This window comes from Colletotrichum destructivum, chromosome 3, assembly GCF_034447905.1.
Source record: "Colletotrichum destructivum chromosome 3, complete sequence".
NCBI lineage: Eukaryota > Fungi > Ascomycota > Sordariomycetes > Glomerellales > Glomerellaceae > Colletotrichum > Colletotrichum destructivum.
In genome coordinates, this window is record NC_085898.1 from 284,418 (window position 1) to 308,583 (window position 24,166).

Genomic DNA, 24,166 nt, shown 5'->3' on the forward strand with positions numbered 1-24,166 from the left:
GGACAGATCGGATATTGACATGAGAACTCTGGACGAGTAGACAACAAGATACACCGACAGGCGGATAGGTATCTGGAAGCATTGCAAGGCGCACACGAACGGTTGTTTAATGGCCGTCGCCGAGAGAGGCCACGGTATGACAGGAGTTTCCATGGGAAAAGAATGATGTGGGAGTTGTTTGTTGATAGGACAATTCAGACTCTATTGAAAGTGCCAATTTCTGGCCGAAGCAAAAAGCCTACTAATTCGTGCTGAAATGCTCCCATCCACCGGCGCAGGCGCAGGCGCAGCCGGTTGGGGACGGGACACACGCTGCAACGATGGCGGTTCGCGACGACTGCAGACGCCAAGGCCCCGGAACGCCGCCAAACCCATCCGTGATATCCACCCAGAACTCCTTCGTGTGTCACGCCGTTGCCGAATGGTAATCTCCATCTCAAGACCACAAAGCGTCAACAGTGCGTGAAAATGCTCGTAATGCGTCCCCTGTGTCGTCGCCCCTCTTCTTCTTCCTCCGGAATCCGTCGCCGCGACGATGTGCCGGGCAGCGGCTAGCTTGGCCAGCCAGTTAAGCCTGACCGTTGGTGGCCTCGCTCGGACGGGGGAGAGTAGGGACCGGAGGCGGGCGGGTACTGTTCTCGTCGTCTTCCTCCTCGAGTAGTTCTTCGGGGTGGCCCAACAAGTGGGCCACATCCTTCATTTCGTAGTGCTTCTTGCGCAACTCCTCGAAACGACGGTGCTTCTCCCGCTCTTCGGGAGAAAGGCCGGCCAGTTCGTCATCGTCGCCGTGTGCGCTGGCACTGTCGTCGACGTGGACGGCCTTGAGGGCCTTTTCCTTGGACGACTCGCTTTCCGGGACCGCTTCCTCCGGCTCGCCAAGCGACATGATAGGGATATCATCTTCCACGCCAGGACCAGCGCGAGCTGTGCGAGGCTTCTTCTCAATGTTGGAGCCTTCCATCTCCTCGTCGTCCGAGGGGTCTTCGGTGGGGTCGTAGTGCTTGGCATAGGGAGTCTTGGGCTCATCAATCTTCATGGTCGAGGTGCGCTCCTGTTCCGTCAGGTAGAGGTTGGCCTCGTCCCACTTGAGACGCTGGGACGACTCGAGGTCTTGCTCGTCGTCGCCCTGGTGGGAGGGAGTGCGACTTGACTGGCGGCGGGAGCCAGAGGGGCGGGCTGCGGATGACGAGCGTCGGTGGCCGGCGTTGTATTGCGTGTTGACGAGAGTGAGCTCCTTCTCGGTGAGGGGGGCTTCGTCAGGCGGGGAAGACGGAGGAGACTTTTGATATGAGTTCTTGAGGATGCCTGCAACAGAGGATTTTGGTTAGCTCCAGCGACCAACTGAAAGGGACGGGGAGCCAAGTGCAGAGCTAGCTACTCACCTCTGGGTCTCTTGGGATGGGGACCAGGAGGGGAATGGGTCGGGGGACTGCGTTCGACGATGGCGGCCATTTTGAAGGTGTATGCGAAGCTGGGCTAGCGCGAACGGAGTTCTGATGGTGAAGTTTGACAGCAGAGCGTGTGATGCGAAGGAATCTCGTGAGGTGTCGGTCGGATTGTTAGTCTGTGGTTGTGAAGACGGATGGGTAAAGGTAGGTTTGAAGGACGAAAATAGCGGGGTTTGGGAAATCTGGTGACGAAGGGCGGCGGTTTTGTTCTGGGGCCTGAGGATGACGGTGACGGGCTGGTGGGTGGTTCGTGACCTGCAGGGTGCGGGTGCTGGTGCGCCGACCAGGGTTGGTTTGGTGGTTTGGGTGAGTGTGTGTGTGGGGGGCTGGTTTTCTATGTGCCTATCTCAGTTATTCGGCTTCTTGTAGAAGGGGCTCGTGATGTTTGTGAAACGAGGAGAGTTGGGGTCTACAGGACGAGGATTGTCGCTGTGTCTCAAGGGAATGAGATCGAGGTTGTCGGGGCGATTTAGGGGGGAGGAGGGGCCGGAGGAGAAAGGAAGGAAGTGGAAGACGTGAGTGACTTTGTCAGGAATGGAATGTCATGCAAATGGCTGATCTGATCTGATGGCAGCAGCGGTGTGGTGGTTGTGGCAGGTGAGCACACGTAGTACCTAGTGGGTTAGCGTGTGGTGAGGGGGCCTTTGGAAGCTGTCGTGGTGTCTTATGCCAGTATGAGAGTACTCGATGTACCTGCAGATACCTGCAGAGTAAAACTTACTCACAACTCTCACTCACGACTCTCACATTCGCTTATTCACCCACTCATCCTTCCGTCCTCAATGGCACATGGGTTTCATGGATGTCTGGAGCAGGTGCCTGCTGCAGTGCCAGCTCGGCGACTGTGAAGGGTGGCAGTGAGATTACCTCATCCGCCAACCGACCAGCGGCCACCAGTCACATCTCACCACCGACGATTGCATTCTTGGGTCTGTTTTCGACCCAAGTTCCCAACACGGACAGGTTTATTGTAGAGAGAGACATAGGTAGCTGCCTGCTAAGGAGGGGTCCAGCTGGGTGTGTGTGTGTGATGTGCTCGTGCGGGGGTGACGATAAGGCTGGGATGGCCATGGAATGAGCTGAACGCCAATATTCCCTCGGGGTCTTTACTTCCTTGGCCCCGCCCGCGCCAGCGGTGATAATGGAGGATTGATGGATGATGTCAGGCGTTGCAGCAGCCTGCAACGCTGTGCATTTTCCCAATATCAATCTGTTGCTCACATAACGGGCATACTCAGGTGCACGACTCAGTACAGAACTGAATTGTGCTGTACATCGTACACTACCTAATACAGTGAGCAGGGTAAAGCACTGATCGAACTGATCGAGGCGGCGGGACTTGGAGATGGGACGCAACGTCATGCTAACGGTCAGTGCCAGCTTGCATCTCCATGCTTGTTTCGACTACATGAGCCCGTGGCGAGGTTGGGCCCTGCTCGGGCGTGTTTTGGGCATCGAACCGCAGCGAGTGAGGGCCGCCATGCGTCCAAGACGGCGGGTGGTGGTCGCTGCGGTCGCGGTGGAAGGCTCTGGCACGTCTGGGTGGATGGAGATGCGGCCCGGACGAGACCGTCCGTCACATCGGGTCGATGGTCACGGTGGAAGACGGATTCTCAGCTTTTGCCTACATCGAAGGTAGTGTACACCGCAATATTCGGAAGCCTTGGGACACTCAGCAGGTGTGGACCCTTGCTCCTTCTCGCTCCTTCTCTCCGTCCGTCCTTCCTTCTCGGCCAGCTAGTTGGTACTCACTTCCGTTTGGGCTTGACTGCCTGCATGGTAAGCCGCCATGGTCCATGCAGAAGGGCAAAAATAGCGGAAGGAAGAAGTAATGCCTCTCCCTACATCGTAAGCACCTGTCCTGGGTTGGTACCCATCTCCAGATCTTCACAGCCATCATGTCGTTGGTGACTTGCACGTGTCATGTTGTGACGCGCCCGCGACCCTCACTTCCGGCTTTTTCCTTTCCGCCGGGGCGGGCTCTGGTTTGGCCCAAATGTACCCAGTCCTTTTCTCAAGCCATCTCCTTCCTTGGCTTGGTCTCTCCTCTCTCTTGAACGCTCCGCTCACTTTTATGCCATCGCTGTCAGTCGAGCTCGACAACAGACACTAAAAAGCTGGTGTTGCATACTCCATCAGCGCACAGTTCCCCCCATCGCGTTCCCCCTCATCCGCTCCCCACCCATCCATCGTTTGCCAGCCTTCGGCTTTTCAACCTCCTTGTATCCATAAACAGTACGTTGTTGGTTCTTCCTTGTGTCTGCTACACTACGATGCGGCGCCTCCATCTTCAACGTCATCCGACATGCAATACCCCTCACCAAATGCCCCCAACACCATACAACCATCCACTCAACGTACGACTCTGTGCTCCGGCTTGCTTTCTTTTTGACTTCCAGGCAGCAAACAGCGTCTGCCATCTCCAAAAGTGACCTCATGCTGCGACCACGGACGCATACTTCCCATACTTTGACTTCACACATCAACTGGCAATCCCAGCTCGCCCCAGACTATTCTGACTCTCAACAAGACTACTAAAGCTAGAGCCGAAGCCAATCGGCTCAATCGCCCACCATCACTCGCGCCGAAGGGTTCTGTTATCGAACGCCGCGGCCCTGGCGCGGTCCCACCAAACCAACGTCGCGTAGCGGCGTCAATCCAAAATCCGGGGTGCATGTGCTCCCACCCGTCAAATGCACATGTGTACCTCCTTACATAGTAGACAGAGTGTAGGAAGTTTACAGTATAGTGTCGCCGAGTGAATTCTGGTGACAGCGCCCGGTGCTTCAGCGCTTCCTGACTGCCGAGTCTCACTCTCCAATCTTCGGGTTCCACCAAGAGACACGGTGCCTCCTTAGGCATCTCTCCACGCATATCTCTGAAACCTCGGTTCCCCCAACACATTGTTCGCGGTGCTGCTCTGACTACGGAATACTGGGAAGCAAAAACAGACCAACCACTTGGTCCACATCGACCCCGTCCGTTCGTCCACTCACCCGGCCCGGTCTCGCCCGCCGTAGCGGTTCTCCACTTGGCAGTTCATCGGCCGTTTCGTTGGGCCCCGCACGTATTCTCCGATGCCCCGCATCGTCCGCCTCTGGAATCTTCGCTCGGAGTAAAACACGCCGCTTGAATCAGTTGAACAGCAGACCGATAAATACGATGGTTTCCGGCGAAAGTAAAAAGATACCTCCCTGCCAGGTATTTTCTACCCACCCCCTCCTTCACCCCCTAACCCAAATGGTACTTCTGCCAGGCTGCCAGACTGTTAGTCAACTTTCCCTCCTACCTATCCATCATCAACACCATCAATATGGACCTATCTATATCCAAAGGAAGCTCCTTTGGCAGGCCAGTTGGCTGCCATACGAAGCAACTAACTGACCCTAACCGTGTTCGGATTCGCACCCTCTTTTTCGACGCCCATCTCAACAGACAGGAGATCTCCAGGCTGACTGGCTTCACTATTTCCCAAGTCAAGCAGGCCCTTAGATCTTCTGCTGCTGCTGCCCAGCCTCGATCTGGGCGCCCTCCAGCCCTCAGTCATGAGCAGGAGGAAGACCTGGTTGAATATGTGACCTCCTCTAAACTAGGGCGCCTTTCCAGCTTCCTCCAGCTCTCTGTAGTCCTCTTTAATGGGGCCTATGAAGAGGATGCTATTCGGAACACCCTTCGACACCTTGGATATAAGCGATATGTGGCCAGGCAGAAGCCTTTCCTTTCTGAAGAAACTCGTGAGAAACGCCTGGCCTGGGCTCTGGCCCATGTCAACTGGCCCCTTGAGGAATAGAAAAGGGTCCTCTGGACTGATGAGACTTGGGTCCTTGGAGGCAACTAGAGGAAGGTCTATGTGACTAGGAGGCCTGAAGAAGAACTGAATCCGACCTGCATTATCCAGAGGCCTAAGATAGGGCAAGGCTGGATGTTCTGGGGGTCCTTTGCAGGCAGCATAAAGGGCCCAGGGATAGTATGGGATAAGAAGAGCTGGGGGACTATCACAGCTGAGTCCTATCAGCAGCATATTGTCCCTCTTATCCATAGGTTCATCTCCCTGCTGGAGTTAGGGCTGGAGGGCAGGCTGGAGGGCAGGAAGATTGTCCTTATGCAAGATGGTGGTGCCCCGTCTCACTCAGTAGCCAGTACTCTAGAGAAGCTGGCCAGCAGGGGCATAGAGATCATAGATTTCCCCCCATACTCTCCAGATCTTAACCCGTTAGAGCCCTGCTGGTGCTGGATGAAGGAATATATCCAGCATCACTATGGGCGACAGCAGCGGCCATCTCGCCAGACCCTATACAGATGGGTTCAGGAGGCATGGGACGCACTTCCAGAGGAGTATTGTGGGCAGCTCCTAGAGAGTATGGGACAGAGATGCCAGGCAGTGATTGAAGCGAATGGTGGGCATACTAGATTCTGACTTAAGGAATAGGATGGAACATGTACTGTGATCGACTGCGTCATGGGTGTGTATAGGAGGGTGGACATAACAGGGATCTTTTTCTTCCCCTTATAACTTGTAAACAGACAAACAATTCGATAAACAGAGGACCCTTAAATCTGGCCTTAAGGATATTTCCTTCCTTGCATTGTTTCAGTCGTGGCCGGTTGCTTTCACTGGGTCGCCGGTTTCACAAGGAGTATCTAGGCGCCTCGGCGACTCCGTTAGAACGTTGAAGCACCGACAACACTACTCAGCTGCAAGTACGCCAGCCCAGCTACAAATCCCCCCCCCCCCCCCCCCCCCCGAGAGGCCATTATGGAAACCATGGCTAGTACGCCGGAGCTTGGCATCTTCACGCTCGAGAGGGAAAGTGTTGTCTTATAGGGCCAACCCTGTCGCTACTGCTCCTCCCGAGTCGACCCAGCCTTCACGGTGACGGTAACCGGCTCTCCCTCCCCTTTGGCCCGGCGGAGCACTGCCTGAAACTCGCCGCCGTTCGCGAGATCCTTCAGCACTATCTCTCGCGTCCTCTGCAAGCCCTCGAGCTCGTCGAGCCGCTCCAGCGTGGCCTCGAGCAGCTCGTCGAAGCCTTCTTGCGAGCAAATCTCCCGGAATGCGTTGTGCATCGGCACCGAGTCAGCCCGGACCATCGAGTTGGAGTCGATCGAGAAGATGTTGAAGTGGTCGTGTTTTTGGATAAAGTCCGCCCGCGTCATCAGCTGCCTCGCCTCGTGCAGCGGTATCTCCGGGAGCTTGCCGTCGAGCCTCTCCTCCCGCGACATGCCCTTCTCCTTCTCGATGAGCGCCTTGGCTAGCAGGAACGCCGTCGTCGAGTAGTCCTGCTGGTCCTCTGCCTCCGGGTCCATGTCCCCGCCCAGGATCCAGCACTGGCCCAGCAGCCAGCGCTTCTCCCTCTGGCAGATGAAGTCGCACGTCGCCAGCATGTCTTTGGACCGGGCCACGTGGTCGAGGAACCTGACGCGCCCGCCGACCCTCTTGTAGACGCGCTCCAGCACGTCGTCGGCTACGTCTTCGCGGAACACTTTTTGGCGGAACTCCCGCAAGGCCTCGATGGCCGGTCGCCGGGTGACGTCGTGGACGTCGGTCACGGCCATTCGCGTGGCCTGCCACTTCAAGTGCTCGGTCGTGCTGTGGTCGTCGCTGGTGAAGACCACGGTGACGAGTCGGCTCGCCGCCCACATCTCGGCACGCTGCTGGATGAGATCGAGCAGGTTGCGTCCGTCCTCGTCGTCTCGCAGGACGTGGATGCGGTTGATGATGAGAATCAGCGGCTTCCGGATATGCCTTTGCCGCAGCAACGCTACCTTCTCCATCTTGTTGAAGGCTCTCTCGATGTCGAGGATGGCCGTCGTGTCGCGAGGCCCCTTAAAGTTGAATAGGCTCCCGATGTAATCCTCGTGGAACTCGAAATCCAGCGCTTTCCCGAGGCGGAGGCGGAACACCTCGAGGTCGCCGTGGGCCTCGAGCATGGCAATGCCAACGCCGTTGATCCTCCGCATGGCCTTGAGGATCATTGATGTCTTGCCGGTGCCCTTTTCGCCCGTGATCAGGTGATACTGGCCCCGGACGCTGCCGTCGATTATACCGTCAATAAGCTCCTGTTCCTTTCTCGGGATCCATTCGTTCTCGCCCTCGAAGCCCGTCAGGTCGTCAGCGGATTGGAGCTTATGGGGCGCGACATGCCGGCCCATGGCAGTCAGTTCCGGCGTGGAGAAGCCAACGCCGAAGGCGTTGTCCATCTTCCGAAGGACGAGATCCTTGTAGTAGGCATGGTACGAGTATCCTGCCAAACCAAGGACAGCAACGGAGCCGAAAGCGGTCGCGCTGCCCTCTACGAGCCTCCAGAAGGTGCCATTCCAGCCATGAGGCTCTTCGTCGTCCTTTTCGTTCCTGCCTTTCTCACGCCCGGACGACTCGGAGGCGGGGGATGCTTGCTGCACCAATACGTAACGAGTGGGTGGTTGGGCTCCTCTGGCGGTGGGCGGGTAATATGCCTAGAGGGTGCGTTGAAGATCAGCCTGTAGACACTGGAGCAACCGCCGTTGGACTCGGCCTTCTTCCTCGTTATTCTTACCCTCCAATATCGCGGGACCGGGTAGCGTCTAGCCATGTGCTGTTGTAGTGCAGCTCTCGTCTCGTGCAGCTCTTAGCTCGTGCAGCAACAATATCGCTCCTGGCGGTGAGTGTGTTGGACGCTCAGTTTACAGTATTGCGATGGATGCTCAGACCGTGCGGTCTACTGAAAACCCCTGTGCAACTTGGCTTGCGCTGCCTCTAATTACCTGCCTGCAGTATGTAACTTTCAGGCAATTAGTTACTCGGCTTTCCGGCTTTCTAGCGGACCGAGATTCAACGACGTTGGCCAGCGGCTCGTTGTGGATTGAGAGAAGTAGAAGGACAGATGTACTCTGTCGAGTCTCGCGAGTTGGGAAATTGCTAAGCCGCGAGTCCCCTGGTACAAAACAGGGGTCTCGGGCCGGGAGCCAAGGTCCAAGTACAAGCGCACTATACCGCTTCTAGGCGAACGTTTTAGGCGTTCGCGGGTCGAAAACGCGAATACAATGGGTCGAGAAATTTCCCAACTTGCTCTCAACTTGGCACGACCGGATAAAGTGCCGTAGATGTCTTCTTTTCGAGGATTAAGAAGATGATGACTTATCAGAGTCTCTGTTCACTCTGTACCGGAAAAAACCACCAGCAGCCTTGTGCGTGGTATGCTAGAACCAATAGAGTTGTCCTTTCTGCAAACCACCAAGGCCTGCTGCTGTCACACAATTGAGTACACTGGCAAATGACTATCCCCTGGACCTGAGCGAAGAAAGAAGCATCGACACATCTTTGCACTCAGGGCACTTAGTATTTAAATCCTATCATTGCCTTCATCTGATCTCGTACAAAATCTTGGGAAGCGTCAGAGATCCCATTGTCTCGCCAAATCGTTGGCATGGATAATGAGATCACCCCGGCGCCACCAATAGGAGTGACTGCATCCAACCAAGTCAACCGTCAGGATACCACCGCTGCCGCTGGCTCGGCCGCTATTCAGAAGCTCAGCAACGAGGACAACATTCCAGGAAGCCCTTTTGCCTTCTCGCCGACCCAGTTGTGCGAGTTGATCGAAAACCGAAACCCCAATTCGCTCATTGCCTTTGAGGGTCTGACTGGTCTTGCCACCGGCCTCCTCGCCGACATCGATGCCGGCCTAGGCGTCGACGAGAACATCATCGACGGGGCGATCTCGACCCCAAACACGTATAGAAGTAATCAAGACATGTCAGCCAGCTCCCAAACGAACAGCAAGTCCTTCACGAAACTAACCTCGGCCGCTGGTAACTTCACCGATCGGCGAAGGATCTATGGCGAAAACCGTGTGCCCGGAAGGAAACCCAAAACCTTCCTTCAACTGCTTTGGATGGCTTTCAACGACAAGCTCATGTTCCTCTTGACGGCCTCCGCTACCGTTTCGCTTGCACTTGGAATCTATCAGTCTGTTGCCGATGCTGGGCAAGGTACGAGTATCGAATGGGTGGAGGGCGTCGCCATCATCGTCGCCGTCGCCGTCATCGTCCTTGCGACGGCCATCAACGATTACCAGAAGAACTCCAAGTTCCAGAATCTGAACCAGAAAAAGGAAGAACGAACCATCACCGTAATCCGATCAGGCAGACACCGGCCCATTTCCATATTCGACATCCTCGTCGGGGACGTTTTGCATCTGGAGGCCGGAGAGGTCGCTCCCGCGGATGGCGTCCTCGTGCAGGGGTTTGGCATCCAGTGGGATGAGTCCGCCCTGACCGGCGAGTCGGATCTAGTTGCCAAGTCCCCCGTCGCGGACGATGCCCAAACAACAATCGACCCCTTCATCCTCGGAGGAACGAAGATCACGGCCGGCGTGGGGAAATACCTTGTGCTCGCTGTTGGCGTCAACTCTTCCTACGGCAGGATCATGATGTCTCTGAGGGACGATATCCAAGAGACGCCCCTTCAGCAAAAACTTGGTGTTCTAGCCAAGTACATCATCACCTTCGGCCTGGCGGCGGGTGCCATCTTCTTCACAATCATGTTCGTGCGCTTTCTCGTTGATCTTAAGAGCATTCAAGGCGGCCCCAAGGAAAAGGGCCATGCCTTCCTGGAGGTCCTGATTCTATCAATCACAGTTGTCGTCATCGCCGTGCCCGAAGGCCTCCCGCTCACCGTCACCCTGGCTCTGGCGTTTGCAACGACCAGGATGCTGAAGGATAACAACCTCTTCCGCCTACTTCGGTCTTGCGAAATCATGGGGAACGCAACGACTGTCTGCTCAGACAAAACCGGCACCCTCACCACGAACCAAATGAGCGTGGTGACGGACATACTCGGTTCATCGATTCCTTTCCACGATGCCCTCCTTGCGCCGGCTGCAAACGACGACGACGACGCCGTTTCTCCTTCGACAGCTGAAACCATCAGAGTGCTCCCGAGCGAGGTCAAAGAGCTTTTGAAGACGGCCTTCGTTATAAACTCGACGGCCATCGAAACAAGCGAGCGTTCCAGGTTTATTGGGTCGAGTACCGAGACGGCCTTGCTGAAGTTTGCACTTGATCATCTTGGCCTAGGTAGCTTGGACGAGGAAAGAGCCAACGGAAACATTGTGCAGGTGATACCCTTTGACGCCTCCAGGAAGTGGATGGCGGTCATCGTGAAGCTTGGAGACGGACGCCACCGAATGCTGGTCAAGGGAGCGGCCGAGGTCGTCCTAGCCAGATGCACCGAGATCGTGCGGGATCCAACGACTAACAAAGACGCCGCAAAGATCACGCCCGACCAGATACAGATGCTGGACAAAAAGATCTTGAGTTACGCCCGCCGGTCTCTGCGTGTAGTGACCATCGCCTACCGAGACTTCGACGAATGGCCCTTGCAGGAGTCCCTTCAACTGAACAGTCTTCCGGGTCTAGTGTTTTTCGGGGCTTTCGGTATGCGGGATCCTCTGCGGCCCGAAGTCATCGAGTCAGTCCGGCAGTGCCAATCTGCTGGCGTCTTCGTCCGCATGGTGACGGGCGACAATTTCTTCACGGCAATCGCGATAGCTTCGGAATGTGGAATCTACACCGCCGGCGGGATTACGATGGATGGACCGACCTTCCGTAAGCTGTCGCCGATGCAGCTCGACCTCGTCGTACCACGCCTGCAGGTTCTTGCCAGGTCCAGCCCCGACGACAAATTACGTCTCGTTTCGCACCTCAAAAGCCTCGACGAGATTGTTGCTGTGACGGGCGATGGTACGAACGATGCATTGGCCTTGAAAGCAGCCGACGTCGGGTTTTCCATGGGTGTCTCCGGCACTGAAGTGGCCAAAGAGGCTTCGGCAATAGTTCTCATGGATGACAACTTCGCCTCTATCGCCAAGGCCATCTCTTGGGGAAGAGCCGTCAACGATGCGGCCAAGAAGTTCCTCCAGGTAACTCCATCCGTTCCCCTTCGTCTGCCACCGCTAATCTTACATCGCAGTTTCAATTCACCATTAATGTCTCCGCCGGGATTCTAACGGTTATCTCTGCTCTCGTCGGCGGCACAGAATCCTCCGTCTTCCGCGTGGTTCAACTCCTGTGGATCAATCTCATCATGGACACCTTTGCCGCGCTGGCCCTCGGAACCGACTTTCCCACGCCAGATCTACTCAAGCGTAGGCCTGAACCAAGAGGGATATCAGTCTTGGACACGACCATGTGGAAGATGATTTTCGGCCAGTCCCTATACCAACTCGCGGTGATCTTCACCTTTCATTACGCCGGAGAGAGGATCTTCCAGTATCACACGGAGCGGCAGTTGTTGGAGCTGCAGACCATGATTTTCAATATTTACGTCTGGATGCAGTTCTTCAACCAGATTAAGTGAGTTGTACCCTTTCGTCTGCCACTCTTCCTGATGCTGACTGAGACATCTAGTTGCCGTCGCGTAGACAACCGCTTCAACGTGCTTGAGGGCGTCCAGCACAACCCTTGGTTCATGCTTGTTCAAACGGTGACCCTGGCTGGCCAGATTATCATCATATTCTTTGGCGGAGAATCCTTTCACGTCGTTCCTCTAACAGCTACCCAATGGGGGTGGTCCATATTGTTTGGATTCTTAACTATTCCAGTAGGAATCGGCATCCGCCTCATTCCTGATTGGATACTCTTCAGGTCTTGGGGCTTTTATTTCTCCTTCCTTTCAAGGTTCAAGAGGCACCGCTCAAGGGAAACTCAAAACGTAGGCCACGGGTTGGTAAGTTCAATTATCCGTAAGATGTGGCGACATAAGAAAGATCCCGGAGAAGACTCGGAATGCGTACACACGACGATCGGGCATGCGAAAGAAGTTGCACCATCTCAACAGTTGCACAATCTTCCTGCAGGAGTTACCGGGAACGCAGTCGACTTACAAAGCTGGGTGGAATCCGCAAAGCATGGCGAACCAGAGTCTTTTCCTGGAATCCAGTTGCACCCAGAGACGCGGAAAGATGATGCTGTATTAGTCGACCTGAGAAGAACAGGCATGCCGCCAAGTCAGCACCCTTCCTTATGCCAATTTTTCCGGTACTAGTCAGTTTTGAGACTACAATCGTCAATGATTCTATTTGTGGGATTGCGAGAAGGACCTGTATTTTTGTGTTGAATACAAACAAGCCGGTTCTGTCTTTGAGTTTTGATCTTCATAAGACTACTAGACTTTCCTCACTATGTTTGTCGACTCTACTGAAAGTAATATATCATGGCTACTGTGTGGTTCATTAGACCAGATCAGTGCCGCAATTCTCAGAGCAAGAATCATTCATATCTGTTCAACAACCAATCAGCCCGCGTTTCCTGAGTCCTTGGCATGCTGACCGTACATGCAGGGTCAGATATTGGATTCACAGTGGTGATCGCGTGGATGACTAAACTTTGCGGCGGCTATTTTGGCTGCAGGTTGCACTCCCTCCCCTTCGTCAGGCTCGAGCCTGATAAGAAACTACCACACGTTTCTCACGAACCCCCAGAAGGGGGAAGGCCTGCGATATCCTCTCTACGCTCCCCAAACAGCTCACCACTTAGAATTATCGCATTGCTCTAGCTCAATCTCAGCGCCCATTCCCACCAAATGGAACGAGTGGACGAGTCGAAGGGATGCGACGGAAAGAGGAGTCGCAGAAAAACAAAGTCACGACTCGCCCTCCCTCGATGCAAAACGGCGGAGAACATGGGTAGAGTCCAGTGATTATGACGAATGCCAAGTTCAAAGCGGGCCATCAAGAAGATATCAACACGCGGAATACACTGTGGGATGGATTTGCGCGCTTCCCATCGAGTTGGCTGCGAGCCAAGCCATGCTAGATCGCACCCACGAGAGTCTGCCTCCGAAAGAGAACGACGACAATACATACACGCTGGGAAACATTGGGCGCCACAACATTGTCATGGCATGTCTGCCTTTGGGCCAATACGGAACGAATAATGCAGCAATCGTCGCAAGCAATATGCACCGAAGCTTCCCCTCTATTCGAATCCGGCTGATGGTGGGCATTGGTGGCGGCGTACCAGGCCATGTTGATATCCGACTCGGCGATATTGTGGTTGGCAACAGGGTAATACAGTACGACATGGGGAAGATGCTTTCTGGTGGCCGGATTCAACGGACCGGCGTCCCGAGAGAACCACCGTCTGCCCTCTTGAAAGCCATAGCTCAACTGCAGGCGCATCACGAACGAACGGCTAGCCAAGTGCCCGCTATTCTCGCAAAAGTCTTCGAGCGTTATCCCAGTCTCTCCAGATTCGCCTATCCGATCGCACTCGAAGATCGACTGTTTCGCGCGACGTACGAGCACGGTCAACAGCCAGACTGCCATCACTGTGACCTTTCAGAATTACAAGGTCGGCCAGAACGGACCAGTCGAGATCCCAAGGTGTATCATGGTGGCATTGCATCTGGAAACCAGGTTGTCAAAAGCGCCAAAGATCGTGACGCCCTCGCACAAGAGCTCGGCATCATCTGTTTCGAGATGGAAGCGGCCGGCTTGATGGATATCTTCCCATGTCTTGTGATCAGAGGAATCTGCGATTATGCAGACTCTCACAAGAACAAACAGTGGCAACCCTATGCCGCAGCAACAGCTGCAGCCTTCGCAAAAGAACTGCTTTCTGTCATCGCTACAAGTGCAGCAGCGATGACGCCAGCAGTGGTGCAAGACTCAAGGGCAACAGAAACGCCAACGCCAACGCCAACGCCACACGATAGTAAGCACAGAGCTAGGTATTTAGGATCTCGCTTACACAACTGCAGATGAATCATGTCTCTATGATCGCCGAGGAGACTTTTTGGATTTGCTACGATTCGATCAACTAGACGCTCGGCATGCAACGATCAAGGCAGCGCATAGACAAACCTGTTCATGGCTGCTAGAGCATGGGTCCTACAAAGACTGGCTGGATCCTAGCAAAGCAGCCCAGCACCGTGGCTTTTTATGGATCCGCGGAAAGCCTGGTGCCGGAAAGTCAACGTTGATGAAGTTTGCATACGGCAACGTGAGAAGACGGTCCGAAGCCAACACCTGTCACATTTCCTTCTTCTTCAATGCCCGAGGAGATGAACTGGAGAAATCAACAGTCGGACTACATCGGTCCCTGCTGCTGCAGGTCATGGAGCGTGTCCCAGATCTACAATCGGTTCTCGACGATCCAGTCCTTATCCCACAACAACAGTCAGTCTGCCCTAGCACCGAAGTTCTCAGGGAACTTTTCCGCAACGCTGTGATGGGTCTCGGCCAGCGGCGTTTGGTCTGCTTCGTTGACGCTCTCGATGAGTGCGATGAAGAACAGGTTCGAGAGATGGTGACGTACTTTGAGGACCTCGGGGATGAGGCCACCAACGACGGCATCCAACTCCAGATCTGCTTTTCCAGTCGCCATTATCCTCACATTGAAATCGAAAACGGCCTAAGACTCACTCTTGAAGACCAGCCCGGACACGAGAAAGATCTTGAAAAATACGTCCGAAGCTGCCTTCGGGTAGGCAAACGGTCAGACGCCGAAGAAATCAAGAACGGGGTCCTGAAGAAGGCCAACGGCGTCTTCATGTGGGTCGTTTTGGTTGTCGACATTCTGAACAAGGAGTACGCACGAGGCCGCATCTCCGCAGCAAGAAGAAAACTCGACGAGATTCCGAGCCGACTGAGCGAGCTATTCAAAGATATCGTCAGACGCGATAACGAACACATGGAGGATCTCCTCCTCTGCATCCAGTGGATACTCTACGCAAAGCGGCCGCTAACCCGAGAGGAGTTTTACTTCGGGATGCTTTGTCGTTCGCCTGAGGATCTCAGTGCGTTCGACCCGGAAAGGATCACCAACAGCGATCTGGACCTAGCCGTCGTTAGCTCATCCAAAGGGCTGGCGGAGATCACAAAGTCGAAAGTCGGGACCGTCCAATTCATCCACGAATCGGTACGCGACTTTCTCATCAAAGACAACGGGCTACAAGATATTTGGCCCGAGATTGGCGAGAAGTTTCAAAGTACGGGACATGAGAAGCTGAAACAGTGCTGCCATGCGTACATCAACTTTGGAACGACTAACCACATTGATATTACTGAGTCGCTTCCGAAGGCCAACTCACCAGGAGCAAAAGAGTTACGCCAGAGAATATCAAAGGAGTTGCCCTTTGCCGAGTATGCAGCTGAGCATGTGTTATACCACGCCAATGCTGCTGCGACTGAGATACCTCAAAATGACTTCTTGGAAGGATTTTCACTGCGAGAGTGGATTCATCTCAACAACGTCCTCGAGAAGCATGAAATCCGACGATACACACCAAACGCAAATCTCGTATACATCCTGGCGGAAAAGAATCTAATCCAGTTGGTTGAAACATATGTGAGAGATCATCCCAACAACATTCACGTCATGGGAGAGAGATATCAGTTTCCAATGTTTGCTGCTCTGTCCAACGGGTATCTGCTTGCAGCCAAGGCACTTTTCGGACAGACTGCAAAATCCTACCGTCACGAAGACCTCTTCTCAAGCATCTACAGCACAAAGAACCTAGTCATTCGGAAGAACCAGACACCGCTTCTTTGGGCAATCGAAAATCGACTTGTGGCCCTTGCCACAATCATGGCCGCCGACACAAACACGGACCCAAGTCTGGTTGACGAGTACCGCCGCACAGCGCTTCATTTGGCCTCTATACTTGGAGATGATGCTGCCGCGGTCGTCCTGGTCGAAAGTTTGATCGATCTTCATGCAAAGCGTCTAAACAAAGCATTGGCATCAACAACCATGGACACCGCTCAGGCATCCCAACCAATAACAGCCAAAGCTAGTGTTGATATGTTCACTTTTATCAACAGGAAGGATTCTAGTGGAGGGTCGCCGCTATCGCTTGCTGCTTCCGGTGGATTCGACCATGTCGTTCAGAAGCTTGTTGATAAGGGTGCTTCAATCGACACAAGAGACATCACATCGCAGACACCATTCTATCTTGCTGCCTATGCAGGCCATGCAACTGTAGTCAGGATTCTTCTTGAGAATGGGGCGCCTGTAGATGACTTAGATCGCAATGGCAACACAGCACTCCACGATGCTGCTGGTGGCGGCCACACGGCTGTGGCTACGGTCCTCCTTGACTACGGGGCGTCCGTTAGCAAGACAAACTATGACGGAATGACGCCCATTCATTTGGCTGCCACTAGGGGCCATGAGGCTGTGGTCAAAAATCTTCTCGAACATGGGGCGCCTGTGGATGACTTAGATCGCAATGGCAACACAGCACTCCACGATGCTGCTGGTGGCGGCCACACGGCTGTGGCTACAGTCCTCCTTGACTACGGGGCGTCCGTTAACAAAATAAACTGTAACGGAATGACGCCCCTTCATTTGGCTGCCACTAGGGGCCATGAGGCTGTGGTCAAAAATCTTCTTGAACACGGGGCGCCTGTGGATGACGTAAACTGCAATGGCGAAACAGCACTCCACTATGCAGCTTGGTACAGCCGTACGGCTGTAGCTACAATACTGCTTGAATACGGGGCGTCCGTTAACAAAATAAACTGTAACGGAACGACGCCCCTTCATTTGGCTGCCTATGAGGCCTATGAGGCTGTGGTCAAAACTCTTCTCGAACATGGGGCGCCTGTGGATGACGTAAACCGCAATGGCGAAACAGCACTCCATAATGCTGTTAGGTACGGCCATACGGCTGTGGTTGCAACCCTCCTTGAAAATGGGGCGCGCTCTAACAAGGGAGTCGGTTTGGTCGGCAGGACTCCTCTTCATCTGGCTGTTAAATATGGCAAGGTGGGTGCAGTCAAACTCCTTCTCAAGCATGGGGCGTCTATCCACGATAAAGACAGGAACGGCCAAACACCCTTGTCGCTTGCCATCGCTCGCGGTGATCAAGCGGTGGCCAAAATGTTGGAGGAGAATCACACAAATATAGAAGGTCCAAAGTAAACATCGCTGAGCTTCGGAGATTGTTCTTTGGCTAGTCTTGCACCCACATGCAACCACTACGTTTCTTTGGAACCGAGGATGGAGAGACAAGGGAAGCCTTGATATTGGCCGGCTTGAAACTCAACGCCCAACCATGAAGACTGATCTCAAGAGGGGTTTGAGATAGACAGTAGAACAGGGTAGATATTCTCAGCATGCTGAAAGCTGACAGCCTTATACAGTTGGTGGGATGACGTTGGCATCTAGCCTCACAGGAGCCATACACCTACAGTTGGGCAACTGCAAGATATGAAAAGGAGTGAATGGTGGTGTGTGTCGATTATCATCGAAACGTATCCAACACACCGTTGGCTAATGGCTATAGCAGGTTTTAGTCCACGCAACGGTTTCCACCTCCTTCATAACAATACAAGGTTATTGGAGTAATAACCTATAATTCTGCAAGTTGCAGTTCTTCTTCCACGGCCATAATTGCAGTCAACTGATTCTGACCATGCCCGATTTTTTCAACTGTCGCGGTACTGGCGCACGAATTCATGAAGCTGCACAAGGGAATCGTGTCCGACCTTCTGCATGTACGCAGAGCTTTTGTCTCCTGAAATGGCGACTTGAACGATCTTCCTCGCCGCCCAGCAGAGCTCGCTATTGAACCGGATCATACCAATTTTCTCGAATGCGGCAGGGTCCATGCGGCCCCGGATGGTTTCCCACATGGTTTCCCATCTGGATACGGCACGCAGAAGGGCCTGGGCGCTTGTGGGTAATATTCCCATGAGGTTGGCGGAGAGGACCATGCCACTGATCCCTGGATTATGTCAGTTCCCCGAAGTGTGAAGAGATTAAACGATGTTCAAAGGAACTGCACCCACCAAAAATCAAGACCTGCAAATCGAGGCCGTTGATATCCTGGAAGGGAAAGCTGCCTATGCCGCTCCAAGTGTCGCGCATCAGCGCATCGATGCAATGTTTGACCGAAGATATCCGTCTTGAACCGTCGAGCCCGAGAGCGTGTGCCGCCTCGAAGTACTCAGTCGAGTTTTTCGCGTCCCAGAGCTCGAGTGGGCTTGGAAGGTCACACGTCAACTCGGCAGGCGTCATCAACGGCGGAGAGTTAAACATGCCGCTCTGCTGCCAGTCTCCCAGTGCCGTCCATATGGCCAGTCTACGTGGTTGTCAGCGACGAGAATCTACAACTTTGGTTTGAGCGCAAAATACCTGATTTTCGTCTCGTTGAGGACAAAGTCTTCGTACTGAAAGATCGGCGCATGCCTGACCTGAGCCAGCCCCAGACACCTCACGGCAGAGACGAGGACCGGTAGGCGCTGAGTCCGGTTCTTTCTGCGTGACGCAATATCGTTTCTGAAGAATTGAACGCAATGGATCATGAGGGCGGCCTGAAATGTCTCTTGAACCTCAATGGTGAACTCGGGGGCTGATCCGGGGGGCATCAGTCTGTTCAAGCCGCGAAATATATATTCCTCGGCAAGACTCAGGAAACCGCGAGCAGCGAGAACGTCATCGCTAGGCGGTGATCTCAATGACCCGGAAAGTCCAACGGCCAGGAGCAAGAGCTTATTGGTCCGTTCAGTGCCAAAATCCGGCCGGTGGACGATGGGGAAGTCGAGGTGGCTGACTCGGAAGTACGTTGTTGCAAAGTTGCAAAGATTTTCCGCCGAGAACACCGACTCTGCGGTTTCTAGATTGAAGGAGCCATCATACCACGGATCAATTTCTCTGAGGTTGTTATGAACATTATGCAAATCAGATACGATATCAGCGGCGCGGGAGCTCCAACTCTCGGGGTCAAACGGGGAGCCCGTAGTGCTGGGCAGTGTGTCTGTCGAAAGGGTTTCCAGGGACTGGAAGTCCATAAACTCGGGGGCGAAGCTAGATGCAAAGCCATATGGAAGGAAGGTAAAGTCTTCATCGATCAACGTGCTGGGAGGATATTGAGGGGGGGTGGGTCTCATGTTAGGATCAGTGCCTTCGCCCTCAGTTCTGGAGGCCGCCTCGTTGGCCAGAAACTCGAGAATGTTATCCGAGTTCGGGTTTGTCAGACCCAAAAGGAAGGCAACGGTGATCTTGGTGCGGTCCTTGTCATTGTTGGGGACGCCAACTGTTGTACCAGTTGAGAGTGAGGAGGGGGCAGAGTCTGCGCCAATGGTAACTGATGATGATGTTGCTTCTTCTAGCCTGCGATACGTGCAGGGGAGCTTTCGAGAGACGCATCGCTCACAGGGATCAGACGTGTCGCATGACTGCTTGCTGTGGAAGCAGGCGTCACATGCGCGGGGCTTCTGGCCTCGCTTCAGATTTGGAAGAGTTTCTTGGTCGTGTTTGTTAGGACAGTGTACCGTGTGTTTTCGGCAGACATCGCTATGTAATGATGAGCGAATTGTCTAGTGCTGATATCATTCGCATTGGGGATGGACCGTTACGTACCGTCTGGCAAATGCTTTTTCACAATAAAGACATTTGTAGCGAGCTATCTGAATATCTACAGCTTGTGAGCAAATGAACGAGCACAGGCCTAGCTCGGCCAATAGATCGATAAAATAAAATTCAAATAACAGGACCATCAGATGGGTGTTCGTGACAAGCGCAAGCCTTCCCCATTAGATGGGAACTGAGGCTAAATGAAATTGGGACTGACGACAGTAATCTTTGTAGACTGGATGCACATTTTTCTACGTAGATGTACAAAAAAATTAAATTTGCAAGAGAAATATGAGAGCGTTGGCTGAGACACAAAAAGCAGTTGGAAACCACCATTACACTCACGAGTAGACTCATGCCGACGCAAATGGGCGCTCCTCTGATACTGCTTTCCGCATGTGGCACAGGTGTGCCGATCAACGGAAGAATCGGACATTTAGGGGTTCTTCCGGGCGAGCCGACTGCTTGGGAGGGGTCATTCGTCCGTAAAATCGATAGAATGGGATTAGAACGACTTCATACGGTTGGTGGGTTTGGATGGCAGGACGGATGGAGTGGTGAAGTTGGTGGGTTTTGTCCGAGGATTGATTCTCGTCCGAAACGATGCGGACGTCCCGAGACCCACTTTGTCCGCATTGCTCCGTCATTCAAGAATCTTGACCGGATAAACCTTTGTGCCGAAGGGCCCCACATCTGCAGCGACCACTCAGTGGGTTGACGCATTTCTCCAGTGCTGTTATGGATCCGAGCCCCATAATTAGACGCTCTAACCGGATTTGAAGGAACAGCCCATCATGTAAGTCGGTGCAGTCGCATGTCCCAGACTGCTTCGTCCGCCGAGCAGACGGATGAGTCCTTACAAGCTTGATATACCTATACATAACAGTGGAATCGCCCTCTGATATCTCAGACATGTTTACCGTGAAGTTTTCTCCGTCCTGTCCTAAAGCCACTTTCTGTTACACTTCTTTCCCTGATTTGGGCCCATAACTTCCGCTCCTCCACCTTTCTTAAGCCTCCAGAAAGCGACATTCCTGGCCAAACCCCATCCAGTCGACCTTGCGTGCGAGCTCAGTTATCCGGACTCTGTGTAACGAAGTATTTTCGAAGGAATGGCTCTAAGAGCAGCACCAAGGTGTGAGTATTCCGGGCGTCTGAACATGTTTACGTCCTTAATTGATACGTTGTCGACTCCCATCTTACGTCCATCCAGTTTCGGCTCAGCTTCATCGTCTGACGTCTCGACTATCAACAATCAGGAGTATCGACACTTCACCAAACCATTTCCAGCCAAGAGAAAAGCGCTCCAAGTCGACTACGACAAATGGAAGCCTCGTTGCTAAAGACAGTCTGCCATTCGAAAGCAGAATTATCAACGAACCATCAAATCCTGTCGAATATGCACTGTAAGACACCAAAAGTTATCCAACCCCACTTTTCCATCACGGCTGACATGTCTTAATCCAGGACCACGATCGACAAGGTTGTTAACTGGGCACGCCAAGGTTCTTTTTGGCCTCTGTCTTTTGGCCTCGCCTGCTGCAGTATCGAGATGATGCACGTCTCGATGCCCCGATACGATCAGGACCGTCTCGGAATTATTTTCCGAGCATCCCCTCGACAGGCCGACGTGATGATTGTGGCGGGAACAGTGACAAACAAAATGGCACCCGCCCTTCGTCAGGTTTATGACCAGATGCCCGACCCGAAGTGGGTGATCAGCATGGGCAGTTGCGCCAACGGAGGTGGCTACTACCACTATAGCTATTCGGTGGTGAGGGGCGTGGATCGTATCGTTCCCGTCGATATCTATGTGCCCGGCTGCCCTCCAACAGCCGAAGCCCTGCTGCACGCCGTGTTTCTGCTTCAGGCCAAGCAAAGGCGAACCAAAATTACGAGAATGTGGTATCGAAAGTAGTCATCAACGACTCCGCACCTGTGTCGGTTCATTTCATTTCATTCTCGACTCCACGGGAAGCTGCCCACTTTTCTTGAAACTACGTCTGAAGCCTTGCCACATTCCTTCTCGGCCACTGGGCCAAGTCCCACAGTCTTGGGTTACCTTTCAAATGGAATTCAATGCAATCGAACAACTGCTCCAACCATCTTTCTAAGAACCAAAAGTGAGGTTGAATGGTGCTTAGTAATAGTGCAAAGTACGAAAGTAATACCATGGCGTACGGGCTGCCGGCCTGGATATCCGCAATGATGCTGCTGGGAACCGTATAAGGATAAAAAAATAGCATGCCCACCTCGGGATGGTCCCCAGCGGATGCTAGAAGGACAGCAGCTTTTCGCAGCTCTGACACGGCCAACTCGTAATCTCGCTGACTGCCCTCGGGTAACTCTCTTCGGAAAAAAGCGGTCAAGCGATGAAGACGGCCGAAAATGTCCTTTGGGAGAGGCGAGTCGTCCGAAAATACATCGCGGCTATAAATTTCAAAGTCAATCATTTTTCACCGCCCTCAAAAGGCACGCCAGATTACGGGGACGTACTCAAAGTCCTTGCTATTCTCTTCAACAATCCAGATTCCGTGCGACAACGGCGCGAATTGCGTCTCCCGAACCTCTGCTTGGCAAGGCAAAAGGACGCTGCGAAATCCGCGGAGCAAAACAAAGAGCTTGAGGACTTCCGACACCGTGCCGAGTGCTGGTTCTCCGTTGCTATGAGCAGCCAAAGCGCAGACGTAGAGAATAATGGTGGAGGAGAAACAGAACGAGGGCTTCCAGTTTGTGTCCCCGATATAGAACAGAGCGGAACGGAAGCCCCCAAGACCGCGAGTTTGATAGTATGCTGCGATATCGAGGTATTTTTCCCGTTGGAGGGGCAGCAGATGGGCTTTGTGTATTGCAGCCACAGCTAGGATGCCGTCCAGCACGAAAGGATGTTCGTAACCCATTTCTGGCACCACCGTACGCCAGACATCCTGCATATCAGAGCGGAGAGCTAGCGTGTTTGCTGTGGAGACTGAGTAATGGTGCATCAGCTCCATGCTGCACGCCCATCTCTTGGTCACAATTGGTGACAATTGCAAAAGGCCGTCCTCGAGATGATCGCCGAGTTTGAACAGACTTGGAGGTGATCCCGAGACTCCATCAAACGTCAGGACACGGCCCGGCGGCGCCACCGAAGGAGATTTTGCTGGGATCGGGGCATTTTGAGTGCGCAAGGCCAAGTAAATGCAACGGGAACCTCGGCGTGTGCAGTCGAAGCAAGCTGGGCGCGACTCGTCACACTGCAACGCCAGATTAGATTCAGTCTCGCCCGGAGGCTTCGGAGAGCGGCTATGGAAGACATTTGGAACCCGCAGTCATAGGTTTTCGCATGCATACCTTGACCTTCCTCCGCCGGCACTCCGTGCACCCATAGCGGGACTTCGTGTGAGATCGCCGCGTCACCATTTGCATGCGCTTTCCGCTTGGGGAAGGAGACGAAGGGGCGTCTTCGGATTCTTTCATAAAATCCTAGGGGTTTAAGCGACGAATGCGAAGCACTGGTTGAAGAGCGAGGAGAATTTCGCGGACAATGAGACGTTCCAGCGAAGTAAAGGGGGTAACATGGAGTCCATGAGGGTGGGCTTTAGAGGATTAAAAGCCTAGCGAGCAGATCGGCTAAGCGAAAGCGAGTAAGAGAGAGCGAACACGCGTTTAGGAAAGGCTTGAGTTTAATTAATGGGTCTGATCAGTAGATCTCCGAGAATGACTCGACAGTCATTCTCCTACGACGAGTCCTGCAATTCACTCCATTGCTGCCGCACTTCGGCAAAGTTTTGTTCTACGCACACAGACCGGGATCTCTCCATCAAACTCGGGAGGTAGGCAATGTTGCAGGCTCTGTGAGTTCGAAACTCGAAATTATGCAATCGACCCAGAAAGGACTTGGAAAGTCATTCGATGGCTTACATTTGTCGTTTGAAACATATCGTACAAGCTTTCGAAGACCACGAAAGCTTTCAGATGCTATCTACTACAAAAACACAAAATGCTACAGGTTGAGTAACATCATGGTCGCCCAATGCATTGCCAATGCGACAGCAGAGGTCTCATTCGCAGTCAGTCTATCCTTTTAACGTGAACTGCGTATAACCAGGCTAGTTCAGATAACAAGGTTCGTTCGAGCCCTAGGCTTCTCGCCAAGGAGGAGTACCTCGCCTCGAAGATAGACTCGAGGCCGTGGGCCCGGCAGTATCTGTAGATGCAACATTTCGATTCAGTATACACTCGCATATCAATGGGCATAGGGACTCACCGCTCCTTTCTCTAACAGCAGCACGCCATTGCCTCCAAAAGAAAACCATCATCCAACCAGTAGTTTGCCTGAGACGCAGAGAATCAACGCCCGTTTCGGATAATCTATGAAGAATGAATTGTGG

At 53.4% G+C, this 24,166-nt stretch overlaps 9 protein-coding genes across 9 annotated transcripts; 3 read left to right on the plus strand and 6 right to left on the minus strand.

The window, feature by feature from the left end:
* Position 1: 1 nt before the first annotated feature.
* Positions 2-1,907, minus strand: CDEST_04149 (Putative protein phosphatase inhibitor 2 (IPP-2)). The gene is made up of 2 exons (XM_062920308.1): positions 1,383-1,907; positions 2-1,305 (listed from the first exon to the last, which is right to left on the minus strand). Exons 1-2 carry the CDS (start codon positions 1,450-1,452, stop codon positions 569-571), a joined length of 807 nt encoding a protein of 268 aa, XP_062776359.1. The 5' UTR covers positions 1,453-1,907; the 3' UTR covers positions 2-568.
* Positions 1,908-6,191: 4,284 nt separating this feature from the next.
* CDEST_04150 (Putative P-loop containing nucleoside triphosphate hydrolase) lies at positions 6,192-8,300 on the minus strand. Its single transcript, XM_062920309.1, has 2 exons — positions 7,985-8,300; positions 6,192-7,904 (listed from the first exon to the last, which is right to left on the minus strand). Exons 1-2 carry the CDS (start codon positions 8,018-8,020, stop codon positions 6,288-6,290), a joined length of 1,653 nt encoding a protein of 550 aa, XP_062776360.1. The 5' UTR covers positions 8,021-8,300; the 3' UTR covers positions 6,192-6,287.
* A 554-nt stretch (positions 8,301-8,854) lies between these two features.
* CDEST_04151 (Putative P-type ATPase, HAD superfamily, P-type ATPase, transmembrane domain superfamily) lies at positions 8,855-11,787 on the plus strand (the record flags this gene model as incomplete). Its single annotated transcript, XM_062920310.1, has 2 exons — positions 8,855-11,350; positions 11,401-11,787. The coding sequence occupies 2 exons, from the start codon at positions 8,855-8,857 to the stop codon at positions 11,785-11,787; spliced, it is 2,883 nt and encodes a 960-aa protein (XP_062776361.1).
* A 1,450-nt stretch (positions 11,788-13,237) lies between these two features.
* Positions 13,238-17,357, plus strand: CDEST_04152 (Putative nucleoside phosphorylase domain, NACHT nucleoside triphosphatase; the record flags this gene model as incomplete). The annotated part of the gene is made up of 2 exons (XM_062920311.1): positions 13,238-14,144; positions 14,311-17,357. The coding sequence occupies 2 exons, from the start codon at positions 13,238-13,240 to the stop codon at positions 17,355-17,357; spliced, it is 3,954 nt and encodes a 1,317-aa protein (XP_062776362.1).
* Positions 17,358-17,655: 298 nt separating this feature from the next.
* Positions 17,656-19,968, minus strand: CDEST_04153 (Putative zn(2)Cys(6) fungal-type DNA-binding domain, Zinc finger C2H2-type). The gene is made up of 4 exons (XM_062920312.1): positions 19,800-19,968; positions 18,573-19,733; positions 18,227-18,519; positions 17,656-18,162 (listed from the first exon to the last, which is right to left on the minus strand). Exons 1-4 carry the CDS (start codon positions 19,934-19,936, stop codon positions 17,864-17,866), a joined length of 1,890 nt encoding a protein of 629 aa, XP_062776363.1. The 5' UTR covers positions 19,937-19,968; the 3' UTR covers positions 17,656-17,863.
* A 1-nt stretch (position 19,969) lies between these two features.
* Positions 19,970-20,340, minus strand: CDEST_04154 (Putative Zinc finger C2H2-type). The gene has a single exon (XM_062920313.1). It carries the CDS (start codon positions 20,227-20,229, stop codon positions 19,990-19,992), a length of 240 nt encoding a protein of 79 aa, XP_062776364.1. The 5' UTR covers positions 20,230-20,340; the 3' UTR covers positions 19,970-19,989.
* A 565-nt stretch (positions 20,341-20,905) lies between these two features.
* On the plus strand, positions 20,906-21,711 carry CDEST_04155 (Putative NADH:ubiquinone oxidoreductase-like, 20kDa subunit; the record flags this gene model as incomplete). Its single annotated transcript, XM_062920314.1, has 3 exons — positions 20,906-20,930; positions 21,007-21,199; positions 21,261-21,711. 3 exons carry the CDS (start codon positions 20,906-20,908, stop codon positions 21,709-21,711), a joined length of 669 nt encoding a protein of 222 aa, XP_062776365.1.
* Positions 21,712-21,790: 79 nt separating this feature from the next.
* Positions 21,791-22,246, minus strand: CDEST_04156 (uncharacterized protein; the record flags this gene model as incomplete). The annotated part of the gene is made up of 1 exon (XM_062920315.1): positions 21,791-22,246. One exon carries the CDS (start codon positions 22,244-22,246, stop codon positions 21,791-21,793), a length of 456 nt encoding a protein of 151 aa, XP_062776366.1.
* Positions 22,247-22,258: 12 nt separating this feature from the next.
* On the minus strand, positions 22,259-23,195 carry CDEST_04157 (Putative zn(2)Cys(6) fungal-type DNA-binding domain, fungal transcription factor; the record flags this gene model as incomplete). Its single annotated transcript, XM_062920316.1, has 2 exons — positions 22,259-23,029; positions 23,127-23,195. 2 exons carry the CDS (start codon positions 23,193-23,195, stop codon positions 22,259-22,261), a joined length of 840 nt encoding a protein of 279 aa, XP_062776367.1.
* Positions 23,196-24,166: the final 971 nt, after the last annotated feature.

Coding starts and splice junctions, on each gene's coding strand:
- CDEST_04149 (XM_062920308.1), bottom strand. CDS start 1,452: ATGGCCGCCATCGTCGAACGCAGTCCCCCGACCCATTCCCCTCCTGGT. Junction 1,306..1,382: donor CCATCCCAAGAGACCCAGAG/GTGAGTAGCTAG, acceptor CCTCTGTTGCAG/GCATCCTCAAGAACTCATAT.
- CDEST_04150 (XM_062920309.1), bottom strand. CDS start 8,020: ATGGCTAGACGCTACCCGGTCCCGCGATATTGGAGG. Junction 7,905..7,984: donor CGGTCCCGCGATATTGGAGG/GTAAGAATAACG, acceptor CGCACCCTCTAG/GCATATTACCCGCCCACCGC.
- CDEST_04153 (XM_062920312.1), bottom strand. CDS start 19,936: ATGGTCCTGTTATTTGAATTTTATTTTATCGATCTATTGGCCGAGCTA. Junction 19,734..19,799: donor GAAAAAGCATTTGCCAGACG/GTACGTAACGGT, acceptor ATCATTACATAG/CGATGTCTGCCGAAAACACA. Junction 18,520..18,572: donor CTCAACGAGACGAAAATCAG/GTATTTTGCGCT, acceptor ACAACCACGTAG/ACTGGCCATATGGACGGCAC.
- CDEST_04154 (XM_062920313.1), bottom strand. CDS start 20,229: ATGTCCGATTCTTCCGTTGATCGGCACACCTGTGCCACATGCGGAAAG.